The sequence below is a fragment of the Amphiura filiformis genome, chromosome 20 (genome assembly GCF_039555335.1).
Source record: "Amphiura filiformis chromosome 20, Afil_fr2py, whole genome shotgun sequence".
Classification (NCBI taxonomy): domain Eukaryota; kingdom Metazoa; phylum Echinodermata; class Ophiuroidea; order Amphilepidida; family Amphiuridae; genus Amphiura; species Amphiura filiformis.
The window spans coordinates 32,530,929-32,556,297 of NC_092647.1; the positions used below are offsets into that span (position 1 = coordinate 32,530,929).

The 25,369-nt window shown below is 35.4% G+C and overlaps 1 protein-coding gene across 1 annotated transcript in view; it reads right to left on the reverse strand.

Annotated features, from left to right (window-relative positions):
- Positions 1-15,697: 15,697 nt before the first annotated feature.
- The window catches only part of LOC140142594 (beta-1,4-galactosyltransferase 5-like), a 46,306-nt gene continuing 36,634 nt past the window's right edge, over positions 15,698-25,369 (reverse strand). Inside the window, exons 5-9 of the mRNA XM_072164590.1 lie at positions 22,490-22,785; positions 21,313-21,429; positions 18,967-19,154; positions 17,026-17,250; positions 15,698-16,358 (exon numbers count right to left, since the gene is read on the reverse strand). Of these exons, the coding sequence (XP_072020691.1) occupies positions 16,229-16,358; positions 17,026-17,250; positions 18,967-19,154; positions 21,313-21,429; positions 22,490-22,785 (956 nt within the window). The 3' untranslated portion in view covers positions 15,698-16,228. The remainder of the gene's footprint in view (positions 16,359-17,025; positions 17,251-18,966; positions 19,155-21,312; positions 21,430-22,489; positions 22,786-25,369) is intronic.

Consider the following 25,369-nt stretch of genomic DNA (forward strand, 5'->3'; position numbering starts at 1 on the left):
TGGCTGCATTACTTGGTGAATTACAATCAATAGACAAATAATAATAATAAAACACATAAAAATATCATTATTAAATTATTGCACGAAATAAAATAATATTAAAAGTACAATAAAAAATTTCAGGTCAAATTCCATATATCTCATTCATGCTCAACCGTACTCAAGCAGAAACCGTAAGATTGTTTATAGCTCATTTGCAAACTCATGTCTTCCACTAAGGCATACAATTACATATAACTATGAGAAGTATCTATACTTTGTTAACAGAAATGCTGGCAATAGTGATCGCCGCAGAACAGCTAGAAGCCCAGCTGAACTTAATTTCGAAATTAAAATTGTACTTATAGATGTAAAAACTGTTCTCAGTTTTACCAATGATATCCAAGAGATATGAGACATTACTTTATTTATAAGAATTTTCATGACTTCATTTATAGATTTTAAAGAAATAACATATTATTATTAAGTTCATGTTAATTATATGAAGAAACACCACTTATAATTCTTTTGTGTCAGTTATTTGATGTTTAATGCACGATAAGCATATACGCGGTTCAAACTTGATATACGCAAACATGGCAAAAGTGGCCCAACACGTTTTCTGGACGATTTAATTAATCGGATATAACTTTTAAACCCAAGCTAGTAAAGAAACCAACTAAACGTCTTCTTTTAGCCAAGACATTACTAATTGTATTGCATATAAAATTTGTGCCATAACTCTTTTAGTTTTTTCCTGAAAAGTCAAAATGCAATTTTATAAACTTTATTGTTACACCCTGTATTTATGCTGTTGTTGGACCATATTCTTCTGAATATGGATCCAGGGTAAAAACTCCCTTTTTTTTGGTACCAAAATAATCACCATCACCCACAGATTCTTCCAATCATAAAACTTTAACCCAATCAAACGTCATAATAATTGCAGATATAGCATAATTCTACTTAACTACATCTCAATATAGCCAATTGCAGTTAACCAGAACTTTCTGGCACGAACTCAATTTGGCCAAACACTGAGATAAGTCTTTGTGGCCTGCAAAATTTCAATTGCTATTTATTTATTCAAAATACAGTTTAACCTGGGCGACTTCAAGTTCAGGTTAACAATTATATTGAAGGGCCGGACACTTCACACTAATCCATCTCAGAGTAATTTTAGTGTTGTTACTACAGAACTATAAATAGATACTTGAATGGTCATTAGCTTCTATTGTAAAGAGAATATAATAACACAATCCATCCACCATTGACAACATTGAAAGTTAGAAGGCGTAACTCAGATATTAGAGAGCTTGCGATTTCCAAACGTAGATATCGGACGTACGTTGATCTATTCAAAACCACTCTCCTGTATCGAAGCGAGGTCACGTATTTAGCTATTTTTGAAGATATTCCACGTGCGAAATCGACGTAGATACATCGTTGAAAATGCACAAAATTTGTCCATTTCACAATATGTTAAAGACAGTCAATGATAATGAACATACGAAGGAAAGTCTAATTATTATTATGATCCTTTTTGTTTGTAACAAATCATTATAATAAAGGTACATCGATGTGTTAAAAATGGACTAAATTTAAACGCAATATTCATACGCAGAGATTGTCTATTGAAATGTGTGTGATACTTTGCGTATAAAAAATAGCTTGCGATTTGACATTTTGGACTCAACGTAGCATTAAAACGTACGTTCCACCATGGTTCCACGTGGAAATAGGCTGATTTTACCTCGAGTCTAGGTAAAGGAAACGTAGAGAACGAGTGTTTCTCTACAAATGTTATAGTCAAAATATCATGTGTTTTTTGTACAGCTGAGGGGTGGTACAATAACTTTGTGTATCCCCGAGGTGGTGAAGTATTATAGGGGGTGGGGGGGGGGCAAAGATTGGTCGGCAGGTCAAAAGGGGGGGGGGCAAGCATTTTTTTGTAGGTCGAAAGTTGGGTGGGGGAGGGCAAGGAAATTTTGGCTCAGATATTTTAGAAACATTAGGAACACGTTCAAATATCAAATATGCACAATTCCTGATCGGTTATTTATTTATTTATTTATTTATTGTCTGGCGCTCTAGCTGAAATACAGCAAAGATAATGTAAGATAGTAAATGCAAACCTGTATTTTAGCTAGAGTATCTCGAGCTAATGAACACGACCTTTTGCCAAAGCCAATGTAAATGAGTCATTGTGAATTAAAGCTGAGTTTATTCACCGCAGAAGTGACATAATTGATCGGACTAACTACCATAGCAATAGATGAATACAATTTTTATTATATCGCCCTGCACTACAACGTTCACGTGGTACCTATGCATTGAACCATAGATGTCAAAGAAAGGATGTTCACCCGCACCTATAAGATTAGTATTTTTGAAAAGAGCTATATTGTATTCAATCTATGTTTGCAGACATACACAGGTAATTAGTGCAATCTGCTTGTGTTGGCATGGTTGGGCGATCTATTCAAACATTGTATTCATCTATTGCGATTATTACGTCACTTCTTAACTTATATAGGCCCTGCATTCTTTTATCGATTGGCTCCAAACAAAGGATTTGAACCGGTGTCCTTCACCGTAGTTATGGCGGAGTGCAGTTCAACAAAAGCGTGATTGCAATCTACCACGACATTTCGGCTCACACACATAAGAAATGCACTACCATGACTACGATAAAATAGGTTGATGAAAACAGTGCAACAGAGCATTAATGCTCAAAATTGAAAAGCTGTATAATTTATAAACAATATACACTACACATAAAAAATACTACTACAAGGGATTTTCAACATATACGAATCCAAACAATCAAGTACCAACATGCACAGTTTTGTCCTTATATCACTTTTGGGTTTATAACAAAATGTTTTCAAGCCTCTATCGTGATTGGCAGCTGCATAAGACATCTCTTTGATAGCTGATAATGCCCATCTATTCACCAAGTGGCTATTAACTGATGAGCACGGTCATTATGCTAATATGAAATCATTGTTTATCAACAAAGGCGAGGGACTCGTCTGTCGATATGCTCAAACAAACCGCTACACTGTTCAATGGCTTTCTTGTACTATATGAAATATGGTGGGCGATTTGAAATGCACGTGCCCTGAGCAAACTACGATGCGTACGCACACTGCAGGGTAAAGAACAATGGAAATTGTCATAATTCGCGCGCATACTGCCGGGCAATGACGTCACATGTCAAGTAGTCTATACCCGATCAATGTTGGAGTTGCCTATAACCTATATGTTTAAAATTCAATATGGCTACCGAACTGTCATGTGGTCCAGTGGATTAGTGCGCTGGACTTCTGTATTCTGTATGTAGCAGCGGCGTGGGTTCGAGGCCCATCTGTGCCGAACTGAAATTCCATTTTTTTTTTTTAATTTAATATTAGGGAAATGAGACTGGGCGAATTTATGTATGACGTAGAGAGGATTAAGATCCCTTTATTGATCCCTGACCCCACCGACTACACCGGGCTGATTTCATGCAAAACAAATCAACAGACGACTGACTATAGGACATAGCGCCACAACACGAGCGTTGGTAAAGTATGTGGCCTCACTGCAATACATAGCGACGTAAAAACGTACGTGTTAACGTACGTAAAAACGTACGTCCTACGTCTACGTTTGGAAAATCGCAATCTCTCTATTGTAAATTTCAGTTTACGCCAGAAACGACGTAACTCAATTATTAAAGGAATACTAATGAATATCTTTAAAATGACACTATTAAATTCCACTAAATTGACATTTGTTATTATGAATAGGATACAACATCCGGTTATAGGACCAAACATGAGTTCGATCAGACACTTACAATGTGAATTATGAATAGGTTTAGTAAGTTCGCAAAAATATTGAAACCTGTTTTTCTCTAAATGGCATTTCTGGAGTTAAGGCTTTCTGGTTCTCAACCCTAGTTACTTATGTTAATTCAGGTATGCTCAACTTTAGAAGTGATTGGTATGTGCATACCGGCGTCTCGAAGTAGGAGCCTATAAGTACAAAGTATAATTTTAGCCACGGTTGTTTGCAAATAAAATCATAATTCGCGTACTGTTTTGGCATTGTTCTTGCATCAGTAGCATAAAACGCAATGCAGTAATGGACTTTTCTCTCAAACATTGTGATTTTGACTTATATTCATATCAGTTAGTTCTACATGAATTAATTTTTCCTGGTTTTGGCTCAACTATATATGTTGTATATGTATCGGGACTATCAAGCTGAAATAGCTGGAGACAAGTTACTTCTTTGTATACTAGTTGTATGGATGAACTACATGTACACATAATATCATTTTCTTAATGGAACTAAGAGACTCGCTCGTACACTGGATCACACAAACATTTATACAAACAGCGTCCACAATAATAATAAACATATTACTAGGTCTTCAAGCTTGATAAAACGTCGAAAAATAACATACCTTTGGCAAGATGTAGATTTCCGTTATTTCGCAGTCTTGTTTTTTCAAATGAAATGACAGTGTTAAAATCAAGGTAGGCATTTTGCTACCTGTAGGCCTGTACACAATCCCTAGACATTCCTTATTAGTCGGGCTCTCATTCACGCGCGGATGGGAAATAGTGTTCACATTATGTTTGATACGGTTTCTAGACTGAAATTTTGCGTAGAACACGCTTCCGTAGTCCACTTTAATTAAAAATGTGCCCAAAGTGCTTTTTCCGGGGGGTGCCCCTACAATGGGGGTCAAAATTACTAAAAATGTATTCTAAGGCCAATGGTGGTGATTTTGGTGTCTAGATATATGTTTATGGACATGAGAAAGTCATTTAGACAGTTTACGAAATCCAAAATGGCTTCCTTATGTTCCAAATTCAAATGCCAAACTTATTTGAACGGCTTTTTCAGGCCGATGGTGGTGATTTGAGTGTCTATGAATATGTCTGTGGACATGAAAAAGTTATTTACATAGTTTATCAAAATCCAAAATGGCTGCCTTATACAAACGAATTCAAAATGGCCGCCAAAATGCCGACAATTATTCTAACTTATTTGAACGGCGCTCTCGGCCCGATGGTCGTGATTTGGGTGTAGGTATATGTTTGCGGACATGAAACAGTCATTTATATTGCTTATAAAAATCCAAAATGGCTACCCTATGCCCAAAAATTCAAAATGGCGGTCAAAATGTCGAATATTAGTCTATATCATTTGAACGGCATTCTCAGGCCGATGGTGGTGATTTTGATGTCCAGTTATATGTTTGGGGACATGACAAAGTCATTCAGCTAGTTTACAAAATCCAAAAAAGTTGCCCTATGGTCCAAAATTCAAAATGGCGGCTAAAATAGTGAATTTTAGTAAAAATTACTTGAAAGATATTCTTAGGCCGATGGTAGCGATATTGGTGTCTAGGTATATGTTTCTGACATATAGGCCCCTATAGTGTACATGACCAAGTCATTTAGATGATGAAATCTTAAATGGCTGCCCTATGCTAAAAAATTCAAGTGGTGGTCAAAATTACTTGCAATATAATCACTTGCAATTGGTACATAGATGCCCAAATTATTAAAAATGGCGCCATTAACCAAATAATCACATTTGATGTCCATTGATCTATTATGATTTAAAAAGGTGGCCAAATGTTGTATATTCCGTCAAAGGTAAACGATTTCTATCTTTCCCGTAAAAGGTAAACGATTTCTATCTTTATACAGGGTTAAGATCGGCCATAATATGAAACATAATAATGATTATAACGCAATGAAGCTCGAGGAAAGTGATTAGATTAACCCTAGAACTATGTAGGAGGTTGTACCACCCCTAAGGTTTTTCATCCACCATAAAAAAAAAACACGTCTTTACTCCCAAACGACTTACTAATCCATCCTGTATGCTCTTTTAAGTGATACAATTTTTACCCCAGCTCCTTACCCGGGGTATGACCGACCATCAAAGATGATTGACCATAGAGGGGGGTGAGGCCCACTATAGGTTTCTACAGTAAATACAGTTTCATTTCACTCTTGTAAAATCATTCCAAGATATATTGACTTTTTACTTGTTAGTTAGGTTGAAATAGTCATTTTCTTTTTTTTAGGAGACAATTCGGTGAAAATCGCACGTTCGTAGAATTTTTGGAAGAAGATCAATTGTGCCTTACTTTTGTAAATAACCAGAATTGAACACATGAATGCAAAACCCACCCAAGTCCATCGAAAGTGATTTTGAGAAAACTAAAAAGCAAATGTGTATCATACATGCCGGGTATATGCCATTTTGGATTTCACATGCTAATAGACCCACGTAGAGGGTTGATTTGGGGTTCAACTTTTATACATATGATAGGCCTATGTATAAGCAACAATTTTCCATGCTTAACTCAATTTGGCCAAAGTATGGACTTGGGTGGGTTGTGCATTCATATATTCAATTTGGCAAGGATGTGCTCGAATTATGACGTCATAGCGATATTATGTGGGGAATGTTTGTACTTCTTTTGGTATCACTGGATAGACGAGACCCATAGCTATACATTGGTACCAAATACAATTGAAAATTAGGGGCAACACCCCCCCCCCCCCCCCACACTCTTCGTAGTCCGTGGTACAAAATATGGCTCAGTGGTTCTAGGGTTAAACGTACACATGTTTTCACTTTTGATTTGTTATGAGTTAAATTAATATAATGTCCAATCTACTAAAAGTGAAATTTATTGTTCATCATATCTGTACTCTCCTCTCCCAATGGACACTCGCCTTCGTCAGCCAAAAATTCGAGTGTAAATGCAACTCTCAGTATGTTACTTCCTCTTCCGATGGTTGGTTGAGGACCGGTAATGAGGCTGTGATCCAACAATTACAGATTGGTCTTGCTCACCATTTTAACTGGTGTAGCTCAGCTCATGTCCAAGGCAAACTGGGCTAATCGTAGAACAATCGTTATAGGGGTGCTGAGCCTTCGTCCAGGGATGCCGTTTTCAAGTAACCAGCTGTAGTTGAGAGGATATGTCTGTTTATACAAACCGTAAAAGCATTTGCGACGAATATTATTCACAGGATATGACATTTCGTGGATTTTCTGCATGGTCAAGGGGCCTTTGCTATAGGGAGTGAACTTTTAGGCGTTTCTTCCTCATGCCGCTATCACCATGATGGTATAATAGCGACTGTTCCTTGGTCAGTAGGTAACTGCGAAAGCTGGATTTGTTAGAAAGCCATCACATTCGCTTGTTTGGTAATAATATTGACCAAGACCTGATATCCTTCTGATAAAGGTGAGTGTCCATTGAGCAAGGATAGATGATAAACAATAATTGCCACTTTTAGCACATTAATTTCACTCATAACAGATCAAAAGTGGAAACGTGTGTAAATTTAACCCTAGAACTACTGAGCCATATTTTGTAACACGGACTACAAAGGGGTGGGGTGTTGCAACCCCCCCCCCTAATTTTCAATTACAAACGTCATATGCCGTTATATTTGGTACCAAAGTATAGCTATAGGTCTACTCTCTCCAGTGATTCCAAAAAAGGCCACATTCCTCACAGTCATAATATCGCTATGGCGTCATAATGTGAGCACACCCTTGTTAAATTGGGAAATTTTGGCTATCTACAAAAGTATAGGCAAAATAGATTCGGCCAAAAAAATCTACGATTTTAAATCTAAAGTGCGATTTTCATCGAATTTTCTCATAAATATAAAAGGAAATGACTATTTCAACCTAATTAACAAGTAAAAAGTCAATATATCTTGGAATAATTTTACAAGAGTCAAATGAAAATCATGATGGGCCTCACCTCCCCCACCCCATGGCCATCTTTGATGGTCGGTCCTACCCCCGGGTAAGGTGCTTGGGCAAACATTTTATCACTAAAATGAGCGCAATGGATGTATCTACGATTGGCTTAAGTCGTTTGGACGTAAATACGCGTGTGTGTTTTTTTTTATGGCGGATGAAAAACCTTTGGGGTGGTACACCCCCCTGCTTAGTTATAGGGTTTATCACTTTACTTATTGCGTTATAATGATTATCATATGATGTTTCATATTATGGCCGCCAAGTTCTTCTAGTGCCCAGGTTTAGAGATAGAACTAGTTTACATTTTACGGATATACAACATTTTCAATCGTCTTTGGACTACCTTTTTAAATCATAATAGATCAATGGACATCAAATGTGATCCTTATAGTGTTAGTTAGTATTAACATTTGGTAAATGACGCAATTTTGAATATTTTTGGCATCTATGTTCCATTAATAAGTGATTATATTGTGACACGGCGACTTTAGATTTAAAACAAAAATTAAGTCCCAAGAGTTGGGGTGTCTATATGGTAATTCGATAAAATCAATATAAAATGTACAATTTTGGCCACCACTTGATTTTTTTAGCATATGGCAGCCATTCTAGATTTCATCAACTATCTAAATGACTTGGTCATGTACACTATAGGGGCCTATAATCAGAAACATATACCTAGACACCAATATCGCTACCACCAGCCTAAGAATATCTTTCAAGTAATTTTTACTAAAATTCACTATTTTAGCCGCCATTTTGAATTTTGAACCATAGGGCAACTTTTTTGGATTTTGTAAACTAGCTGAAAGACTTTGTCATGTCCCCAAACATATAACTGGACACCAAAATCACCACCATCGGCGTGAGAATGCCGTTCAAATGATATAGACTAATATTCGACATTTTGACCTCCATTTTGAATTTTTGGGCATAGGGTAGCCATTTTGGATTTTTATAAGCAATATAAATGACTGTTTCATGTCCGCAAACATATACCTACACCCAAATTACGACCATCGGGCCGAGAGCGCCGTTCGAATAAGTTTCGGCATTTTGGCGGCCATTTTGATTTTTTTTTGTATACGGCAGCCATTTTGGATTTTGATAAACTATGTAAATAACTTTTTCATGTCCACAGACATATTCATAGAAACTCAAATCACCACCATCGGCCTGAAAAAGCCGTTCAAATAAGTTTGGCTAAAATTCACCATTTTGGCCGCCATTTTGAATTTTGGAACATAAGAAAGCCATTTTGGATTTCGTAAACTGTCTAAATGACTTTCTCATGTCCATAAACATATATTTAGACACCAAAATCACCACCATTGGCCTTAGAATACATTTTTAGTAATTTTGACCCCCATTGTAGGGGCACCCCCCGGAAAAAGCACTTTGGGCACATTTTTAATTAAAGTGGACTACGTGAGCGTGTTCTACGCAAAATTTCAGTCTAGAAACCGTATCAAACATAAAGTGAACACTATTTCCCATCCGCACGTGAATGAGAGCCCGACTATATGTTGTCTATACACAAGATGCAGTCCCAGCAAACACAAAAACGTTTTAAAAACGTTTTTAATAAGTTATATTTTGGCTTTTGGTTTACATAAAAACGTTTTAATAACATTAAAATGTCGGGTTATATAAAGGTCATGAAAACGTTTTAAAACGTTTTGTATGAAAACACACTACAACAATATTTTTAAAATGTTTTCAAAAATTGTAAACTATTTTTGCAAACATTTTTTGCCAAATATTTTGTCAACACTAACATAACATTATGTTAAAATATTTGCACCCAGGAAACACAGAAATGTTCTTAAAATGTTTTTTTCAAAACGTTTTAATAACATTTAAATGTCGGGTTATATAAAGGTTATGAAAACGTTTTTAAAACGTTATTGCAAATATTTTGGGCAAACATTTTTCGCAAAATATATTTGCAACCCAAAAATAACATTCTGTTTAGAATGTTTTGTATAAAGTTTTCAAAAATGTTTTTGAAATGTTATTAAAACGTTTTTATACCCTTTATATAACCCGACATTTAAACGTTTTCTGTAAAACATTTTTGTTTGCTGAGCAGTAGATTATCAAAAATGATTTTTAATGTTATGAAAACGTTTTATACCCTTAATATACCCTTTATATAACCCGACATTTAAACGTTTTCTGACAACCTTTTATAACCTTCTGCGAATGATGTCGAAAACGTTTTTTGTTTGCTGGGGTGGTGCATTCAGGGGGTGATAGTAAATTCGGTTATTTAGTTCATTGTGTTTTTGAAAGGTCTATACCTAGGGGTCATGAATTGCTATGATAGCCATTCCAGTATGGCAGCTTAGTGATAGAAATCTAAGATGGCGTTCAAAATGGCCTCTTGGCCTATTTTGGATGTTGTTAACCCCTTAAGGTCCTATCTCATTCAATAAGGTATCATATTAAAGATAATAATATTTCCTAACCATTCATACCCAATTTTAGGGGTTCTGTTTACAAATTCGGCCCATTTCGGGTCAAAAAACCGCAATTTTTGTCAGTGATTTTTTAGACAATGTTGACAAACCTTTACATCTACATATCTTACCCACACTGCTTTGAAGGTGTCCAATATTTATCTAAAATGTGACCTGATATTATATGATCACTTGGTCAAAACATCAGTTAGGAACTCTGATTCATTTTGGATTTGTGGTGTGTCAAACTACACTGACTGTGTCTGAAATCCTTAAAAACTAGTGCAATACAAATAGGTAACATTTCAAAGTATGAACCTACCTAGTATTTGAACTACTAATATTTCTTTTGCATGAATCTGGTTTTGTTTTGAGAAGATCTGCACCTAGTGGCCATGAATTGATATGACTGCTATCCATTATGGTGGCTCCGTGATAGAAATCCATGATGACGTCTAAAATGGCCGCCGTTTTGACCTCTTGGTCTATTTTTGATGCTATTGACAAATTTAAAGCTCCGATCTCATCAGAGGTCATTGTAAAAGACAATAGCATTTACTATTGATGCGCAATTTGATTTGAGGGGTTTCATTTCATTTTTGGTCAAAAATTGGAATTTTAAGTATTTTTTTAAAGAAAATTTCAATACATCTTTACATCTACATATCTTACCCAGACTGTGATGAATGTGCCCAATAATTGCATAACATTTGGGCTGATGTTATGTGTACACTTGCCAGAACATCAGTCTGGAACTCAAATGCATTTTGGGTTTGTGACATGTCAATGTTCACTAACTAGTGAGCATTTCAAAGTATAAATCTACCTAGTATTTAAAATACTATTATTTCTTTTGCATGAATCAGATTGTGTTTTGATAAGTTCTATACCTAGTGGTCATGAATTGATATTATAGCCATTCCAATATGGCAGCTTAGTTATAGAAGTACAAGATGGCGTCCAAAATGGCATCCATTTTAACCTCTTAGCCTATTTTGGATAATGCCAACCAATTCAAGCCTCCAATTTCATCATGTAAGAGGTTATATTAAAATAACATTATGTAACCATTGATACACAGAGGGGTTTCATTTTAACTTCTTTCCATTTCTGGTAAAAAAAGTGCATTTATTGAAAGATGTTTTGATAATAATTTTGATTTTGCCAAAATTAGCTGTTTTTAGAGACAATTTTGCCCAAACGTATTATATACCTCATCTAAAGATTCCCGTCATCTGATTGGTTATAGTTTTGACTATGCCTGCAAAAGTAACTATTCCCCGGGCATAGTTCTGCATGTGCGTTGTTCCAAGCGTAAAATGATATTTCGCGCGCTATAATTACGCGGAAATCGCAGATTGTAATGATCTGTGCCGTTCGCATTGAAACTATTAATTTCTCTTCTCAAAATCGACGCTTTTTTTTTTTTTTTTTTTTTTTTTTTTTTTTTTTTTATTCATTTTGCTTTTAGATTAAACAGGACAAAAGACAAATAACTTGAGAAAAATAAACAAAAGATAGAAAGAATAAAAACAACACACACAAAATACAAAAGCATCTCTTATATCACTAGTACAATACAATATTATGCATATTTTTAAATTCGTTTAAATACTTTGTTTGTCCGTGGGCACATGAGAAAGACAATAATAATTAATATGTTATATTTATATATAATTACTTTGTTGTTACATTATTTTCTTACACAAAACCTTCCCATTTCATACGAAAGATATTCAATTTATTTATTCTCTGAAAACAAGCTTTTTCTTCTTCAATTTTTTTACTTAAAAAATGTGAGAACGTGGTGATATATGGTTTCTCATTTGAAAACCTGTTCCTAAATAAATAATACTTGGCACTCAGAATAATATAGTTAAGCACTTTGAACCTTGAATGTCCTTCCAGTCCCAAAATTATATCTTTATAACATAGATGTATTCGAGTCTGTATCTTTCCATTTAACCATGTCTCTATCTCCATCCAAAAGAGTTTATTTGATGGCATTCCCAGAACATGTGATCAATTGTTTCTTTATTTTGACATAAATGACAATTTTCGTTCTCTTTCAGATTAATAAGCTTTAAATAACTATTGCTTGGAATTATTCGATGAAGGATTTTATATTGAAAAATCTCATTCTTTCTTCAGTGGTAATTTGAAAAGGTAATGTCCAAATGTATTCCCAATTTAGATTACCCAAATGATCAAACAAACGATCATAATAATTCTGATTTACTGGTTTTGTTGATTGTGACATGTTAAATTGTTTAGATACATCACGAGTTGTTAACTTCTTTACTTCTAACGAAATATTTTTTTCAATACTTTTAAGTTTTCCCATATCTGTTTCAGAAAGTTTCTTTATTTCTAATTTCCATTCCCTTGGTAAACTATTTATAACACCGTAATATGTTACAAAATCAATACATCGTCCATATTTTTCACAAAGCTTTTCGTATGAATAAAATGAACCTTTATCATCTAATATATCTTTAATCTTTATTAGTCTTGTTCGAGCTCTATTAAGAGACTTGTTTACATCTTTTGAAAACAACTTGTTATAACTTAGTGGCATATGCAATACATCTTCCAAATTGATTGTTTCTTTGTTATTACATTGTTTAAAACTTTGCCAGCTTAAAATGACTTCTTTGTAAAACTGGGGAAATTTGCAGGAAAAACAGAATCATCAACATTACATTGTAACAGGAACTCCAGACCTCCCATTCTATTAAAGAAATAATTTGGGACATCTTTCCACGGTGCATAACCTTCACTCAAAAATCTTTTTAGCCACATTATCTTTAATGCTTTGTCTGTATTGAATATATTTACCATCTCTATTCCTCCGCTTTCTTTTGGTGCAATTAAAACAGAACGTTTGATTTTTCTGGTTTTCCACTCCATAAGAAGTTATACAGTATCTTTTGAACATCAGATAACACATTTCCACTCACATAATCTGTGGACATTAAATAAGTCATTTGTGAAATACCAATACTTTTTACTAATAAGACCTTTCCTCTAAGTGTTAGATCTCTTTGTCTCCAAATATCTAATTTGTCCTTTAATTTTGTGAGTCTTGGTTGAATATTATACTCATTACATTTTTTACTATCATAACCAACAAATAAGCCCAATATTTTTACAGGTTCCTTAGTTGGTTTAATACCATAAACATAATCATTACAGTGTCTAAGACTTCCTATCTTCATCAATTCTGTTTTATCCAAATTTATCTTCAAACCAGACAACCTTCCAAACTTATCTATTTCTCTTACAAGATTCTCCACAGATTTTGAATCGGATAGAAAAAAGGTTGCATCATCTGCAAAAAAGGAGCACTTAAGCTCCACCCCACTTGGGAGTTCTATGCCATTAATATCCTTACATTTCAAAGTTATTAAAGCCAACATTTCTATCACACACACGAAATAATGCTGTTGATAACGGGCATCCTTGACGAACACCTCGTGTCAGATCAAACCAACCAGTAGAAAACCCTTATTTATTACACAACTTTTAATATTTGAATAAAAACATTTTACCCATGAAAGCAGGTTTGGACCAAAATTAAATTTTTTCAAGGTTGCCATAAGAAAACTCCATTCAACAGAATCAAAAGCTTTCTCCAAATCGGCAAAAAGTAACATACCAGGAATGTGGTTATCATTTGTGTACTGCAGAATATCTTCAACTAAACGAATATTTTCTCCAATATATCTACCTTTGACAAAGGCTGTTTGATGATTACCTATAATACTTGGTAGTACACCTTCCATTCGTTTAGCAATTGCCTTTGTACCTATTTTGTAATCGATATTTAATAATGATATTGGACGCCAATTTTTGATAAGCTTTGGATCTTTTCCAGGCTTAGGTAGAAGAGAAATTATTGCTTGTGATTGCGTTGTTGAAAGTTGACCATTTAAGTAACCAAAATTTAAAGAGTCAACTAAAATATTTCCAAGCAAATCCCAGAAACATAGGTAAAACTCACTAGAGAAACCATCACTCCCAGGAGATTTATTTTAGACATATCTTTTAAGGTTTTGTAACATTCGTCCAAAGTCAAACGCTTTTCACAGAGCTCTTGCTGTTGTGGAGAAAGCTTGGGAATCTCAATTTGATTTAAATATTCCTCAATATCTTCATAACCTTCACCATCTTGTTTACTTGAGAAAAGATCTTCATAAAAGACTTTGATTTCACCAAGAATATCTTTTGATGTTGTTTTAAGGACATTATTTACAAGTAATTCATCAATTCCCTTTTTTTAACATTTCTTTTTTCCAAGTTAAAAAATATTTAGAGCTTTTTTCTCCTTCATCATAATACCTGTCTCTTGATCTCACAATACTACCATTAACTTTGTATTTATATATTTCCTCTAAGTTTTTCTTCACTTCGGCATACTCGTGTACAATTTCTTCTTGAAGTTCATTATTTATCTTTTCTTCAAGATCAATTAATCTTTTATTCAAAGATCTTTCACGTGCATTTCTTTCTCGATTTTTTGTGGTTGAATATGATATGGTTTCCATACGTAATTTGAACTTCATAAATTCCCAAAATTGTTGATCATTTAAGTTAGCATATTCACGTTTAACATCTGAAATGACACTTTTAATTAAATTATGATAATCAACATCTTCTAGAAGACTATTATTGAACTTCCAAAACCCGGCCCACGAGGCTCGGTATCACTCAAAGAAATCTTCATAATAATTGTTTGGTGATCGGACATAATACTTGGTACAATATTACAATCTACTATATTCATTTTAAGCGACTGAGGTATAAACCAATAATCAATCCTTGATGCAGAATTGCGATTACGTGTTGACCATGTGTAAGCTATTTTGGTAGGGTTTCTTGTACGAAAAATGTCTATTAAATTGTTTTTAAATAGAAGACGTTTGAGGGAAATTCGGCCATTCTTATGCTCATCCTTAATAGTATTATTTTTAGATTTTCTATCCAAAGTGATATCCATAGCTAAATTCATATCGCCTCCTATAATCAAGTATTCTTTAATTACATGTTTTTCTATAATATTGCTTAACTGATCATAAAAGATAACTTGATCTTTGTCATTATTGGGAGCGTACACATTTAAAAGGTAAAAGGTTTTTTTTTCGATACTAACTTTTGCTAAAATGAATCTTCCTTCCGAGTCACTTATCACTTGGTCAAACGTACATGTAATTGTTGGATTTACTAAAATAGCTACACCTTTACTGTCGTTTGTTCCATGACTAAAAACAATATTACTTGACCATTCTCCTTTCCACTGTTTTTCTAAAGTTTTACAGCAATGTGTTTCCTGAAGGAATATAATGTCTATTTTTTTCTTCTTCATATACATAAAGATTGCTTTACGTTTTTTTACATTTCTCAACCCACGGACATTCAGAGATGCAACATTTATACACGACATAAATAATCGACGCTTTTAACCAAACAGATGACAAGAGTCTTAAGATTTGGTATATAAAACAAATATTGACTGCTTTTTATTCGGAGCATGGATAAAGTTATAGGCCCGCGGTGATCTCAAACCATGACTTTTTCCCTCGGCTACGCCTCGGGCCATAGTCATGGTTTTGAGATCACCTTGGGCCTATAATTTTAACCATGCCTCTCACAGCAGTCAATATTTGTATAGTAGTATACGGGTTTTTTTTGTGCTTTTCCTAACGTTTTAAAGGTGCAACAAAAAACCCATTAAATTACTCGGTGACACGAACAGTCCTATGTTATACTACTGGTTTGACCACACGCCTATTATAGTGTGCTTTGAAAGGTGTTTCTGACCCTTCTGTATTTCTCCTGGTTTTGCATGGCTTTTAGAATCCTGGGTTTGCTGAGTTAAAATCTATGGTTATTAACAGTATTAGTCTACGCCGTTTTCGGGTCTGTTTTCTGATGCTGTCCTTCAGCTTCAGACTTAATTACATTTTAATATGTGGTATGTTCCATTAGAGTTTCTGGATATCAACTGAGATATTGGTATATAACACGTGGAGTGTGACTTCCGGTTTTTTATACTGCAAATTGTTCAAACCGTCTTTTTTGAGTCGTGGTTTAAAGTTCTTTAGAAGATTATGCCTGAAACGAAACAAGAAAAATATTAAGATGATATTCTTATTATTGTTAAACCAAGATCATTCGGAGATAAATCGGGCGTATTTCAAATGTGTGTCATTTTAAGAAAACGGGACTTTTGTATGCAAATTTATATACAATACATAATAGTATGTGAGCCCAGGATTGGACAGTACCACTGGGGGTAAAGCTACACGTACACTTTTACCATACTAGTAGTTGAGATCATGGGCTACACTGGGTCAAAGTTCAAACTTGCTCAAAGTGTTTAAAACCATTTCATTTATTCATCTAGTCACAAGGATTCTGAAAATGTATAGTTTTATGTAACATTCTTGAGTTATAACCGAAAACTGTGACTGTTACTTTTTACATGTTTTTATGAAATTTTGAACTTTCAACTTGAATTTTGAACTTCTACTTTTTGTACCGTTATTTTTGGTATTTCTCTAATTATTTTTAAATTTTCAGCTTTTAAACTTGGTGTAATTAAAGAGAACTATATTTAAAACCTATACACCAAAAAAATTGCAAAATGACCAAAAAAACATGCATAATACGTCATTATGCATGTTATGTGATGAACCCGGCGAAATAACAATCGGAAAAGGACAAGGGGGAAAGGTGACATTTTCTTTACATGCATGGGCATGCATGTAATTCGTCTTACCTCTCTTTCATGTGTGGAGCACTTTGATGATGATGTTTAATGACATTATAGTATCCTTTAGGTCCTTGGATACGGGTGATCTCTAGTCCGGCTTCTCCAATGCGTTTCAATATTTCATCATCCTCAGCACCCCAACCCCAATAAACGTTGGGAAAACCCTTAATTTGGAATACTTGACCTCGGCCTAATCCCATCACAGCACCAAAGAAATTATTGTAGGGTAATCTAAAAAAAGAAACAAATACACAAACAAAATAGGTTTAACCATAGTAATCACCAATGAGGGTTCTGGATTTTTTGTTTTTGCTTGTTTTTGTTTTTGTTTTGGGTTTTTGTTTTTGTTTTTGGTGGGGTGGGGGTGGGGGTGTGCGGGGTTTTTTTTTCTGACACCCTGCATGTACTTGTAATCATGATAGTTATATGATAATTATAGTAAAGGTCACAGAAAAATGTGTCATTTTTCAATATATTACTGTTTTGGGTCAAAATTGCACTAAAATCACCAAAAGAAGGGGCATTCATAAATCAAATGTATTAAACTAATTGACCGTTTCGGTAAATCCCATAAGCCTTTGCGAGTACACCTAAGAACTCGTCATTTGACGTCACGCCGATCTGCGCCAAAGCCAAAGCCATGTGTCATGTGTTCTGCACACCAAATATGAAGTTTCTACTGTTCTACTTCATTTAATTTTAACGAAATATCTAAAGTCTGCACAAAAAGTAACGCAGCTGTTATAAATACGCCTATAGCTTCCGAACTAATAATTGTTTTCACATTATTTTAACATAGAGAGAAGGATGATTTATTTACGCGTATTTTGATACCCCATTTGTCAAATGTCGTTCACTATTAACAACACAGTAGTGCTTTTAAAGAAAAATACCCGAATTTAAAAGTTGCAGTTTACAGCGATCAATGGTTATTATGCCAGCACTGTAGCACGTAAAGTCCGCCATTATCTTCGCGCTTACTTCAAATCAATACAAATAGCTGCAACTTTTGAATTCTGGTATTTTTCTTTTAAAACACCGCTGCGTTGTTAATATTGATATAAAATTGGATCGATTGAGCCCATATTTATTGGTCGAGCTATGAGTTTTAAAATATTGGACAGCGAGACCAATAAATATTGGGCGTAAAGTATCCAATTTTATCATTATTATGTGTAGGATCCAATATTATCACAACTTGGATCCATCAAAACATAATAATGAACAAAATTGGACAAATTAGGTATCAAAATGCGCGTAAATTAATCATCCTTCTTTTTATGTTGCAATATTGTGAAAACAATTATTAGTTCTGCAGCTATAGGCGTATTTATAACAGCTGCGTTACTTTTTGTGCAGACTTTAGTTAAAGGCCCATTCAGTGACCCCAGCGCAAGTGTAAAAAAAAAAGTTTATAAATTGCTTAAAATTGTCATTGTTAAATCCACATTACACATGTTTCTGTTTTACCTGTGCAATGAGTAATAAGCTGGTATTATAGTTTCAGTTGGGTGAACGATTATAAAGCGAACGCAAGGTAACAATACTGTTATTGTTAACCAGCATTCCTGAAAATGAGAACCATAATGGTTGCAGGCTTAACACGGTTTGGAAATAATTTCTTCATATTTTTTGGTGTTATCTGTCGTTTACATATCCTTCTTATAACACAAAAGTGCGAATATTTCCAAACACATAAATTAGCTAAAAATTTAGGACATGTTACAAAACTATATTTTCTAGAATTTCAGAAAATACTTTATTGGTCGGTTATTTTCCACACAGTGACGTTAACTAGGCAATTGCCTATACTTCTAACATACACTACACGCGTCAATGGTGAGCGCACTGTGTATTGTGTATAGGAAAACGGACAGTAACTGCAGTATGAGTCAAAAATACTGGATATGTTATTTATAGTCGCCCGCCCTCTGCAAACTGACTTACTTATATTCCCATCGATCTGCTCCACTCAAGAAATGCCTTGGCATGCCACTACAGCCATAGTAGTTGTTGTCGTTAATGGGGATATGATCCACGTCGTGCAAAATAAAACAATCCCATTTGGAGAAATTTAGCGACTCCAGGAAGCCCACATTCATTAACATAGCTCGGTTGAAGTTCAGCTTATTTGCCTGTGAACATATCAATTATAAATTGAAGACCTAAGCAAGAAGAAGTCCATATTTGGCGTTTTGAGATTTGATCGTTTAAACCTTTTAAAATATGATAATTTGGAAACCAAAAAAGCCATAATATTGACACTTCTCAGGTACATGGGTATAGACAAGAAGAATCATTGTGTATATCAACCAAGTAAATATCTGTAATATTGATCGATATTGTTCGATTTATCATTTTTAGACTTACGGTCTTCTTGCGCTCGGATTGAAACAAAAGCTTATAACTCAAAACGGAATGCAGATGTTGGAAATACTGATTCCATATTGGGAATCTATGTGCAAAGACGAGCAATTTGACACCTTGTTTGTTGACTTTGAAGGTTGTTTTAAAATTTGACCTCAGTTGACCTTTAACCGGAAGTGACCCTCTAACTCATTAACCGAGCTCAAAATGTATGATAAATTACATATTTTCGTAATCGCTGTGATGAAACGAGTAATTTGACGACATTTGACAATTTTTCATTTTTGACCCCTCTTGACCCCTCACGTAACCCCTGAAGGGAGGGGGCCAAAATTATTATAATTTTTGTCTTCATCCAATAACTTCAAAACCACATGTAACTCAATTTCGTCAAAAGTGGACTTACAGTCTTCTTGCGCTCAGGTCTTCAATTATAATGTTAAGATCTATTTATTGAGTAAGCATCTCAAATAGTTTTTAAATAATGGGTTTAAAAAGACAAAGCAACCTACAAAGCTGTACACATTCCTTTAAATCGACACATTGAAATTCATCATTTCCAATGGTACAAGCCCCGGGGGCACTCACTAAAATGGGTGACAGGGATGTGCGACCCTCTCACCCAATGACCCCCTTTTTTGTTTTACTGAACTCGCTCTCACCCATTGAGACTATTTTTTGTTTTCCTGCCACCAAAAGACCCTCTTTTTTCCGATTGGATTCCAACGCTTCCCTGTACGCTTTGTTCCCGCATTTATCCCTACTCGTTGCTTTGTCGCACGACAAAAAACTTATGTTGCCTCCAACACGAGCCTAGTTTCGAACTGCTGTTCGCACCTTCCGTCACTTCCAAAGTCGAGTGCCCCCCCCCGGTACAACATTAACATGAGTACATGTAGGTGTATATTAAACATGGATAGTCTAACAATTCTCGCTATTCACAATAAAGGCGCCGCCAACGGATTTTACGATGTAATCGTGATGTATCATGGGAAAGGTCGACATCAAGTCCGCGCAATACGAATATTACCATGCTATTACATAGGAACACGTGACAATATTTTTTAGTTTGTCAAAATAAAGGTGTTACACGCGAATCGATACTCAATAATACTTAATAATGTGATTTGAAATGTGCACAATTAATTTTTTCTCTATCGATTTGCGTGTATACCGTTATATTGACAAACTAAAAATATCGCAAAACCATTGCTGGCGGCGCCTTATTGTGAATAGCGAGAATAAAGAATAAGGTATACTTTTCTCAGCAATACGATATCAAAAAAAAAGAAATATTGGTGCGTTTACAGCCTTTTTTACGCACAATGTTCATGGTCTTCTCCATAGACATGTTTAATTTTAGTTGTAGTTTCTTTAATAAATCACTTGTGTAAAGATGTTATGTAGCATATTACTATTAATTATAAGCCTCGTATACTATTGTGAAAGAACTTCTAATTCACTTGTGCGCCATTTATCTGTTATGGATAGTGACAGCTATAAACAGTAAACAGAATAACAACAACAACAACAGATAGGCTTCTTGTACTAATTCCGTTGGTGCTACATTTTTATGTACCATTGCCAATAGTGCCCAATACGTCGGGAAATTACACAATTGTTACAAAATTGTTAATCCCTTGTAATCTCATCTTAATCCCCACCAGTTCCCCACAATACCGTACCCCGGATAGGTGTACCAAACAAATCCCAACTCTAATCCTAATCCTAATTCTAACCTTACTCCTACCCTAACCCTAACCCTTACCCTAATCCTAACCCTAACCTTAACTCCTAACCCTAACCCTAACTCTAATCCTTTTTTAGTGCTCTCTTATACTAAGGATAAACCCCCAGAAATGGGAGGGATTAAGAAAGTACTTGAACACTGAGTGCATAACGTGTGCCAAAAACTCTTGTACAAACCTGCTCAGTAACATAAAATCCGAACTCCAGCTTTTGACGCTGTAACATTGGCGTGAGGAAGCGGATAACTATTGGTAGATGGAACGAGCGGTCTCTGTACGGAATCACAATGGCCACCTAAGGATGTGGGGGGAAAAGAAAATATCCGATGATAAGAAATATACAGTATGAACCCCATACCCCTCGCTTACGGGGCGAGCGCTCCTACCACTGAGCTACACAGACTGTCCCTGATAAACCCTGACTCAAGTCTGGTACTTAAGGATATGAGCAGTCAGGGTAAACAGTACAAACAACACATAACACACCAGTGTACGAGATCAACTAATGATGCGTTATACCGTCAGTCTAATATAATCATACAAACAAGGGAAGAGGCTTACGCATCATCACTGACATAGAAACATTCAAACATTACGAACTAGCGCACGAGATTTAATTAATGATGCTTAATTCTTATTCTTATCAATATACAGAGGAAAGAAGAATCACGCATCGCACACTAGCGCAATTACACATAAAATTACAATGGAAACATAACATGCACAGGCACATAAACCTGAGAAAAAAACTCCGGAGTCCGGACATACCTGCTTGTACGGGAATTGAACCATATAATAGACAACTCTCCTACGGGGCGAGCGCTCTAACCACTGAGCTACTGTTTATGGAAACATAACATGCAGAGGCAGATAAACCAGAACAAAATCCAGAAATACCTCCCTGTGCGTAGAATTGAACCATAGACCTCTCTCCTACGGGGCGAGCGCTCTTCATACTTCTGAATTGAGCACTTTTTCCACCGGACAGTTTCGCTACTTCTTGCATACAAAATATATATATAATTATATAAAAGCCTTGATTTTTGTAGTTAGTTAAGGTGCATTACGTGCGTGTACAAATCAGAATTTGTTTATACGCTTTTTCACTCGCTTCGGTCGCGTTTTTGTTTGGGCCTTTTTGGCCCTCAAGCGCCGGATTTTGCATGCATCGTAAAACAAACAAACATGCAATCCCCCAAACGCAAAATATGTGTTGGCAGGTCCCATAGAGCAGTGTTTGTTTTTTGCCTCAGAGAAAAACACAAAAACTTACTCAAGTGTGGAACAAGTGCCCTTTTAATGGAATCATCAGCGTGTTTAGTAAGTACAATGGGTCATTAATTACTAACACTCACCTTCCATCTTGGCATACAATCTGATGGTGTCCAAATTCCACCAGGTGTATACATATAATTGTCAGTTAGCATCCGATTGGATTCCAAAACTTCCCTGTACGCTTTGTTCCCGCATTCATCTCTACTCGTTGCTTTGTCGCACGACACAAAACTTGTGTTGCCGCCAACAAGAGCCTGGTTGATAAGACTGTTAGTCTTTTCTACCAATTGTCTAACATCCATTAACCTCTTCCCGAGTATGATTTTCTCAATTTCGTCAATAGAGACATCGCTTAAATTTAGCTTTCTTTCATTTACTGTGGAAAAAAGATAATTACCGTTTTGTCAAAACTAATAAGGGATCGAATCAAAACTCGACCTGTTCTATGCGATTTCTGGCGGAACCCGGCGGTTTCCAGCGTTTTCCGCCGGAACCCGCCCGGAATTGGTTGTCGAGTTTTGCCTTGATCCCCCCAAGATTTTTATCCGTCACAAAAAAAAAAACCCGCACACGTTTTCGACCTAAGCTAATCGTAGATCTATCCTTTGCGCTCATTTTAGTGATAAAGTTTTTACCCCAGGACCTTACCCGGGGTAGGACCGGCCTTCAAAGATGACCATGGGGGGGTTGAGGCCCACCGTTGGTTTCTATATTTAAATTTAATGATATTCATTTGGCTCCTGTAAAATTCTTCCCAAGAGCTACTGACCCTTTACTTATTTATTATTATTATTTAGGTTGAAATAGTCATTTCCTTTTATACTGAGGAAAAAATTAAATTATTATGTGGGGCATGTTTGCACTTATTTTGGTATCAATAGATAGAGGAGACTTGTAGCTATACATTGGTATAACGGTATATGAAGTTTACAATTGAAAAAAGGATGCAACAACACTGACCCCCCCCTCCACCTCGTAGTCCGTGTTACAAAATATGGCTCAGTGGTTTTAGTGTTAAACCTACCCAATGCTGTTTAAAGTACACAATAGAATCGCTTACACGATCAATATAATTACCAACTACAAGTCCTTGCAATATTAAAATTTACAATTCGCTGTCGTAGTGCACGTTAATAACCATTGGTTACTGCTCCAAGCCTGGGCTCATACACTTGTTCCGAATTTTGATATGCCATACAGTTAGCAGCCTGGACAACCGATTCTTTTGTTTAGCAAGGCTCACTCAGTCATTTAATGTGGCAATACAAACGATCGAATTTGGTGTTGAAACGAGCTAAATTTTGAGTTACACCTTTTCAATGTAAAATTAATTTTCTCGGCCAAATGAAATGCAATCATTTTCATTTTTTCAGTAAATGTCAGGTCAAATTGTAGTGCTTGATACTTTTTTTTCAAATCCTAGTGTTAAACTTAGGCGTGAAATTCAGTCATTTCGTGTAAGATTTTCGATTTTGATAGGCTTAAACTCTGCCCGCGAGCCTTTTCTTGGATCAACCTTTTAGCTTTTCAAAGTAATATAGTACGCTAATGAAGGATTTTTCCCAACTTTCTAACGCACATCACCGTGAGAGATATATCATAGTTTTGTCAGAATTTACGTTTTGATTTCACCATTTTTTCACTGGCTGAAATTTTTTCAAAATCAACGCGTGAAATATAAGGCTAATAATACTAGCATTGTGGATCGATATCCCTGGGTTTAATAGGAATACCGGCATGATACAGTGTTGCCAGAACTTCAATATAGCAACGAAATTCCCAGGCCTAATAGCGCTCCTATACTGATCATGTTTATAGCACGATGAGGATATTTCATCATCACGTGAGTGATTCGGACCAATGTGTTGAAATTTGCTTCTCCTCAAAACAACTTTGCCCGAAGGCTTACATGCAATTGGGCAATATTTTAAACAAAACTTTCTTTTACAAAACATTATATTACGCTGTATGTTTTATGATCAAGCAAACTGTTTGGAACACACTTCCAAAGAAATAACCTTCGTAACGCCCCGGCGTAACGCCCCAGACTTTCGTTATTTAAACGCCAGAAATAGATTGTCCTTATAAGAACCATCAGAGATTGTGGCTTATAAGAACCGTTCATTATCATTGTTAACTTAAACAGGTTTTTGTTTTTAAACATCTTTATAAATTGATTGTTTTTATGTTTGTTTGTAAATTTCGTGCTTTACGCGCTTTGAGTTCCTCATCAGAGATTGTGCCTTATAAGAACCATTCATTTTCATTGTTAACTTAAACAGGTTTTTGTTTTAAACAAAAACCTGTTCAAGCAATTATTTAAAATTGCTTGCCTAAAAACAGAATAACTTGGATGTTAATACTTGACGTAGTGTTTCAATTGTCATGAAGGTGACTGGGTATGGTGCCTTTTGTTTGTGTTTGTTTGAAACTGCTTTTGGAAACACACCGAAAGTCATAGACCCTAATGAAGCAGCCAAAACAATACCAGGTTAAACATGGAAGTTTATAAAAACTTATTAAATAACCGTAAGGAAAAAAAAACATTTGTGGCAACAATAAGCCTTGCATTGAAAGTCATGGTTAAAGTGTGTTGATTACCACACCAAAGTTTCCCTACATACACCCCCACTACCCACCTTACACACCTCTGCACCCACCCCACCCTATAGGCCTACATGTACATGATATTACATAGTAGGTCATACAAAATTCACATGAAGATAGGAGGGACAGAAGATTAAAATCCCCTATAATAACACGCTAATTTTTCTAGGTTTGGACCGTGGATTTTCATGAACCTCAAGCGTGCGTCTCTTAATACGGACTAACCTAGGTAAACAAACACACAGACAGACAAAATGGTTTTCATAATCATGGAATGCATATAAATTGAAATTGCAGGCTATCACGGGAGCAAATTTTAAAATTCACCTCATTTACCAATTGGGGATTTGGGC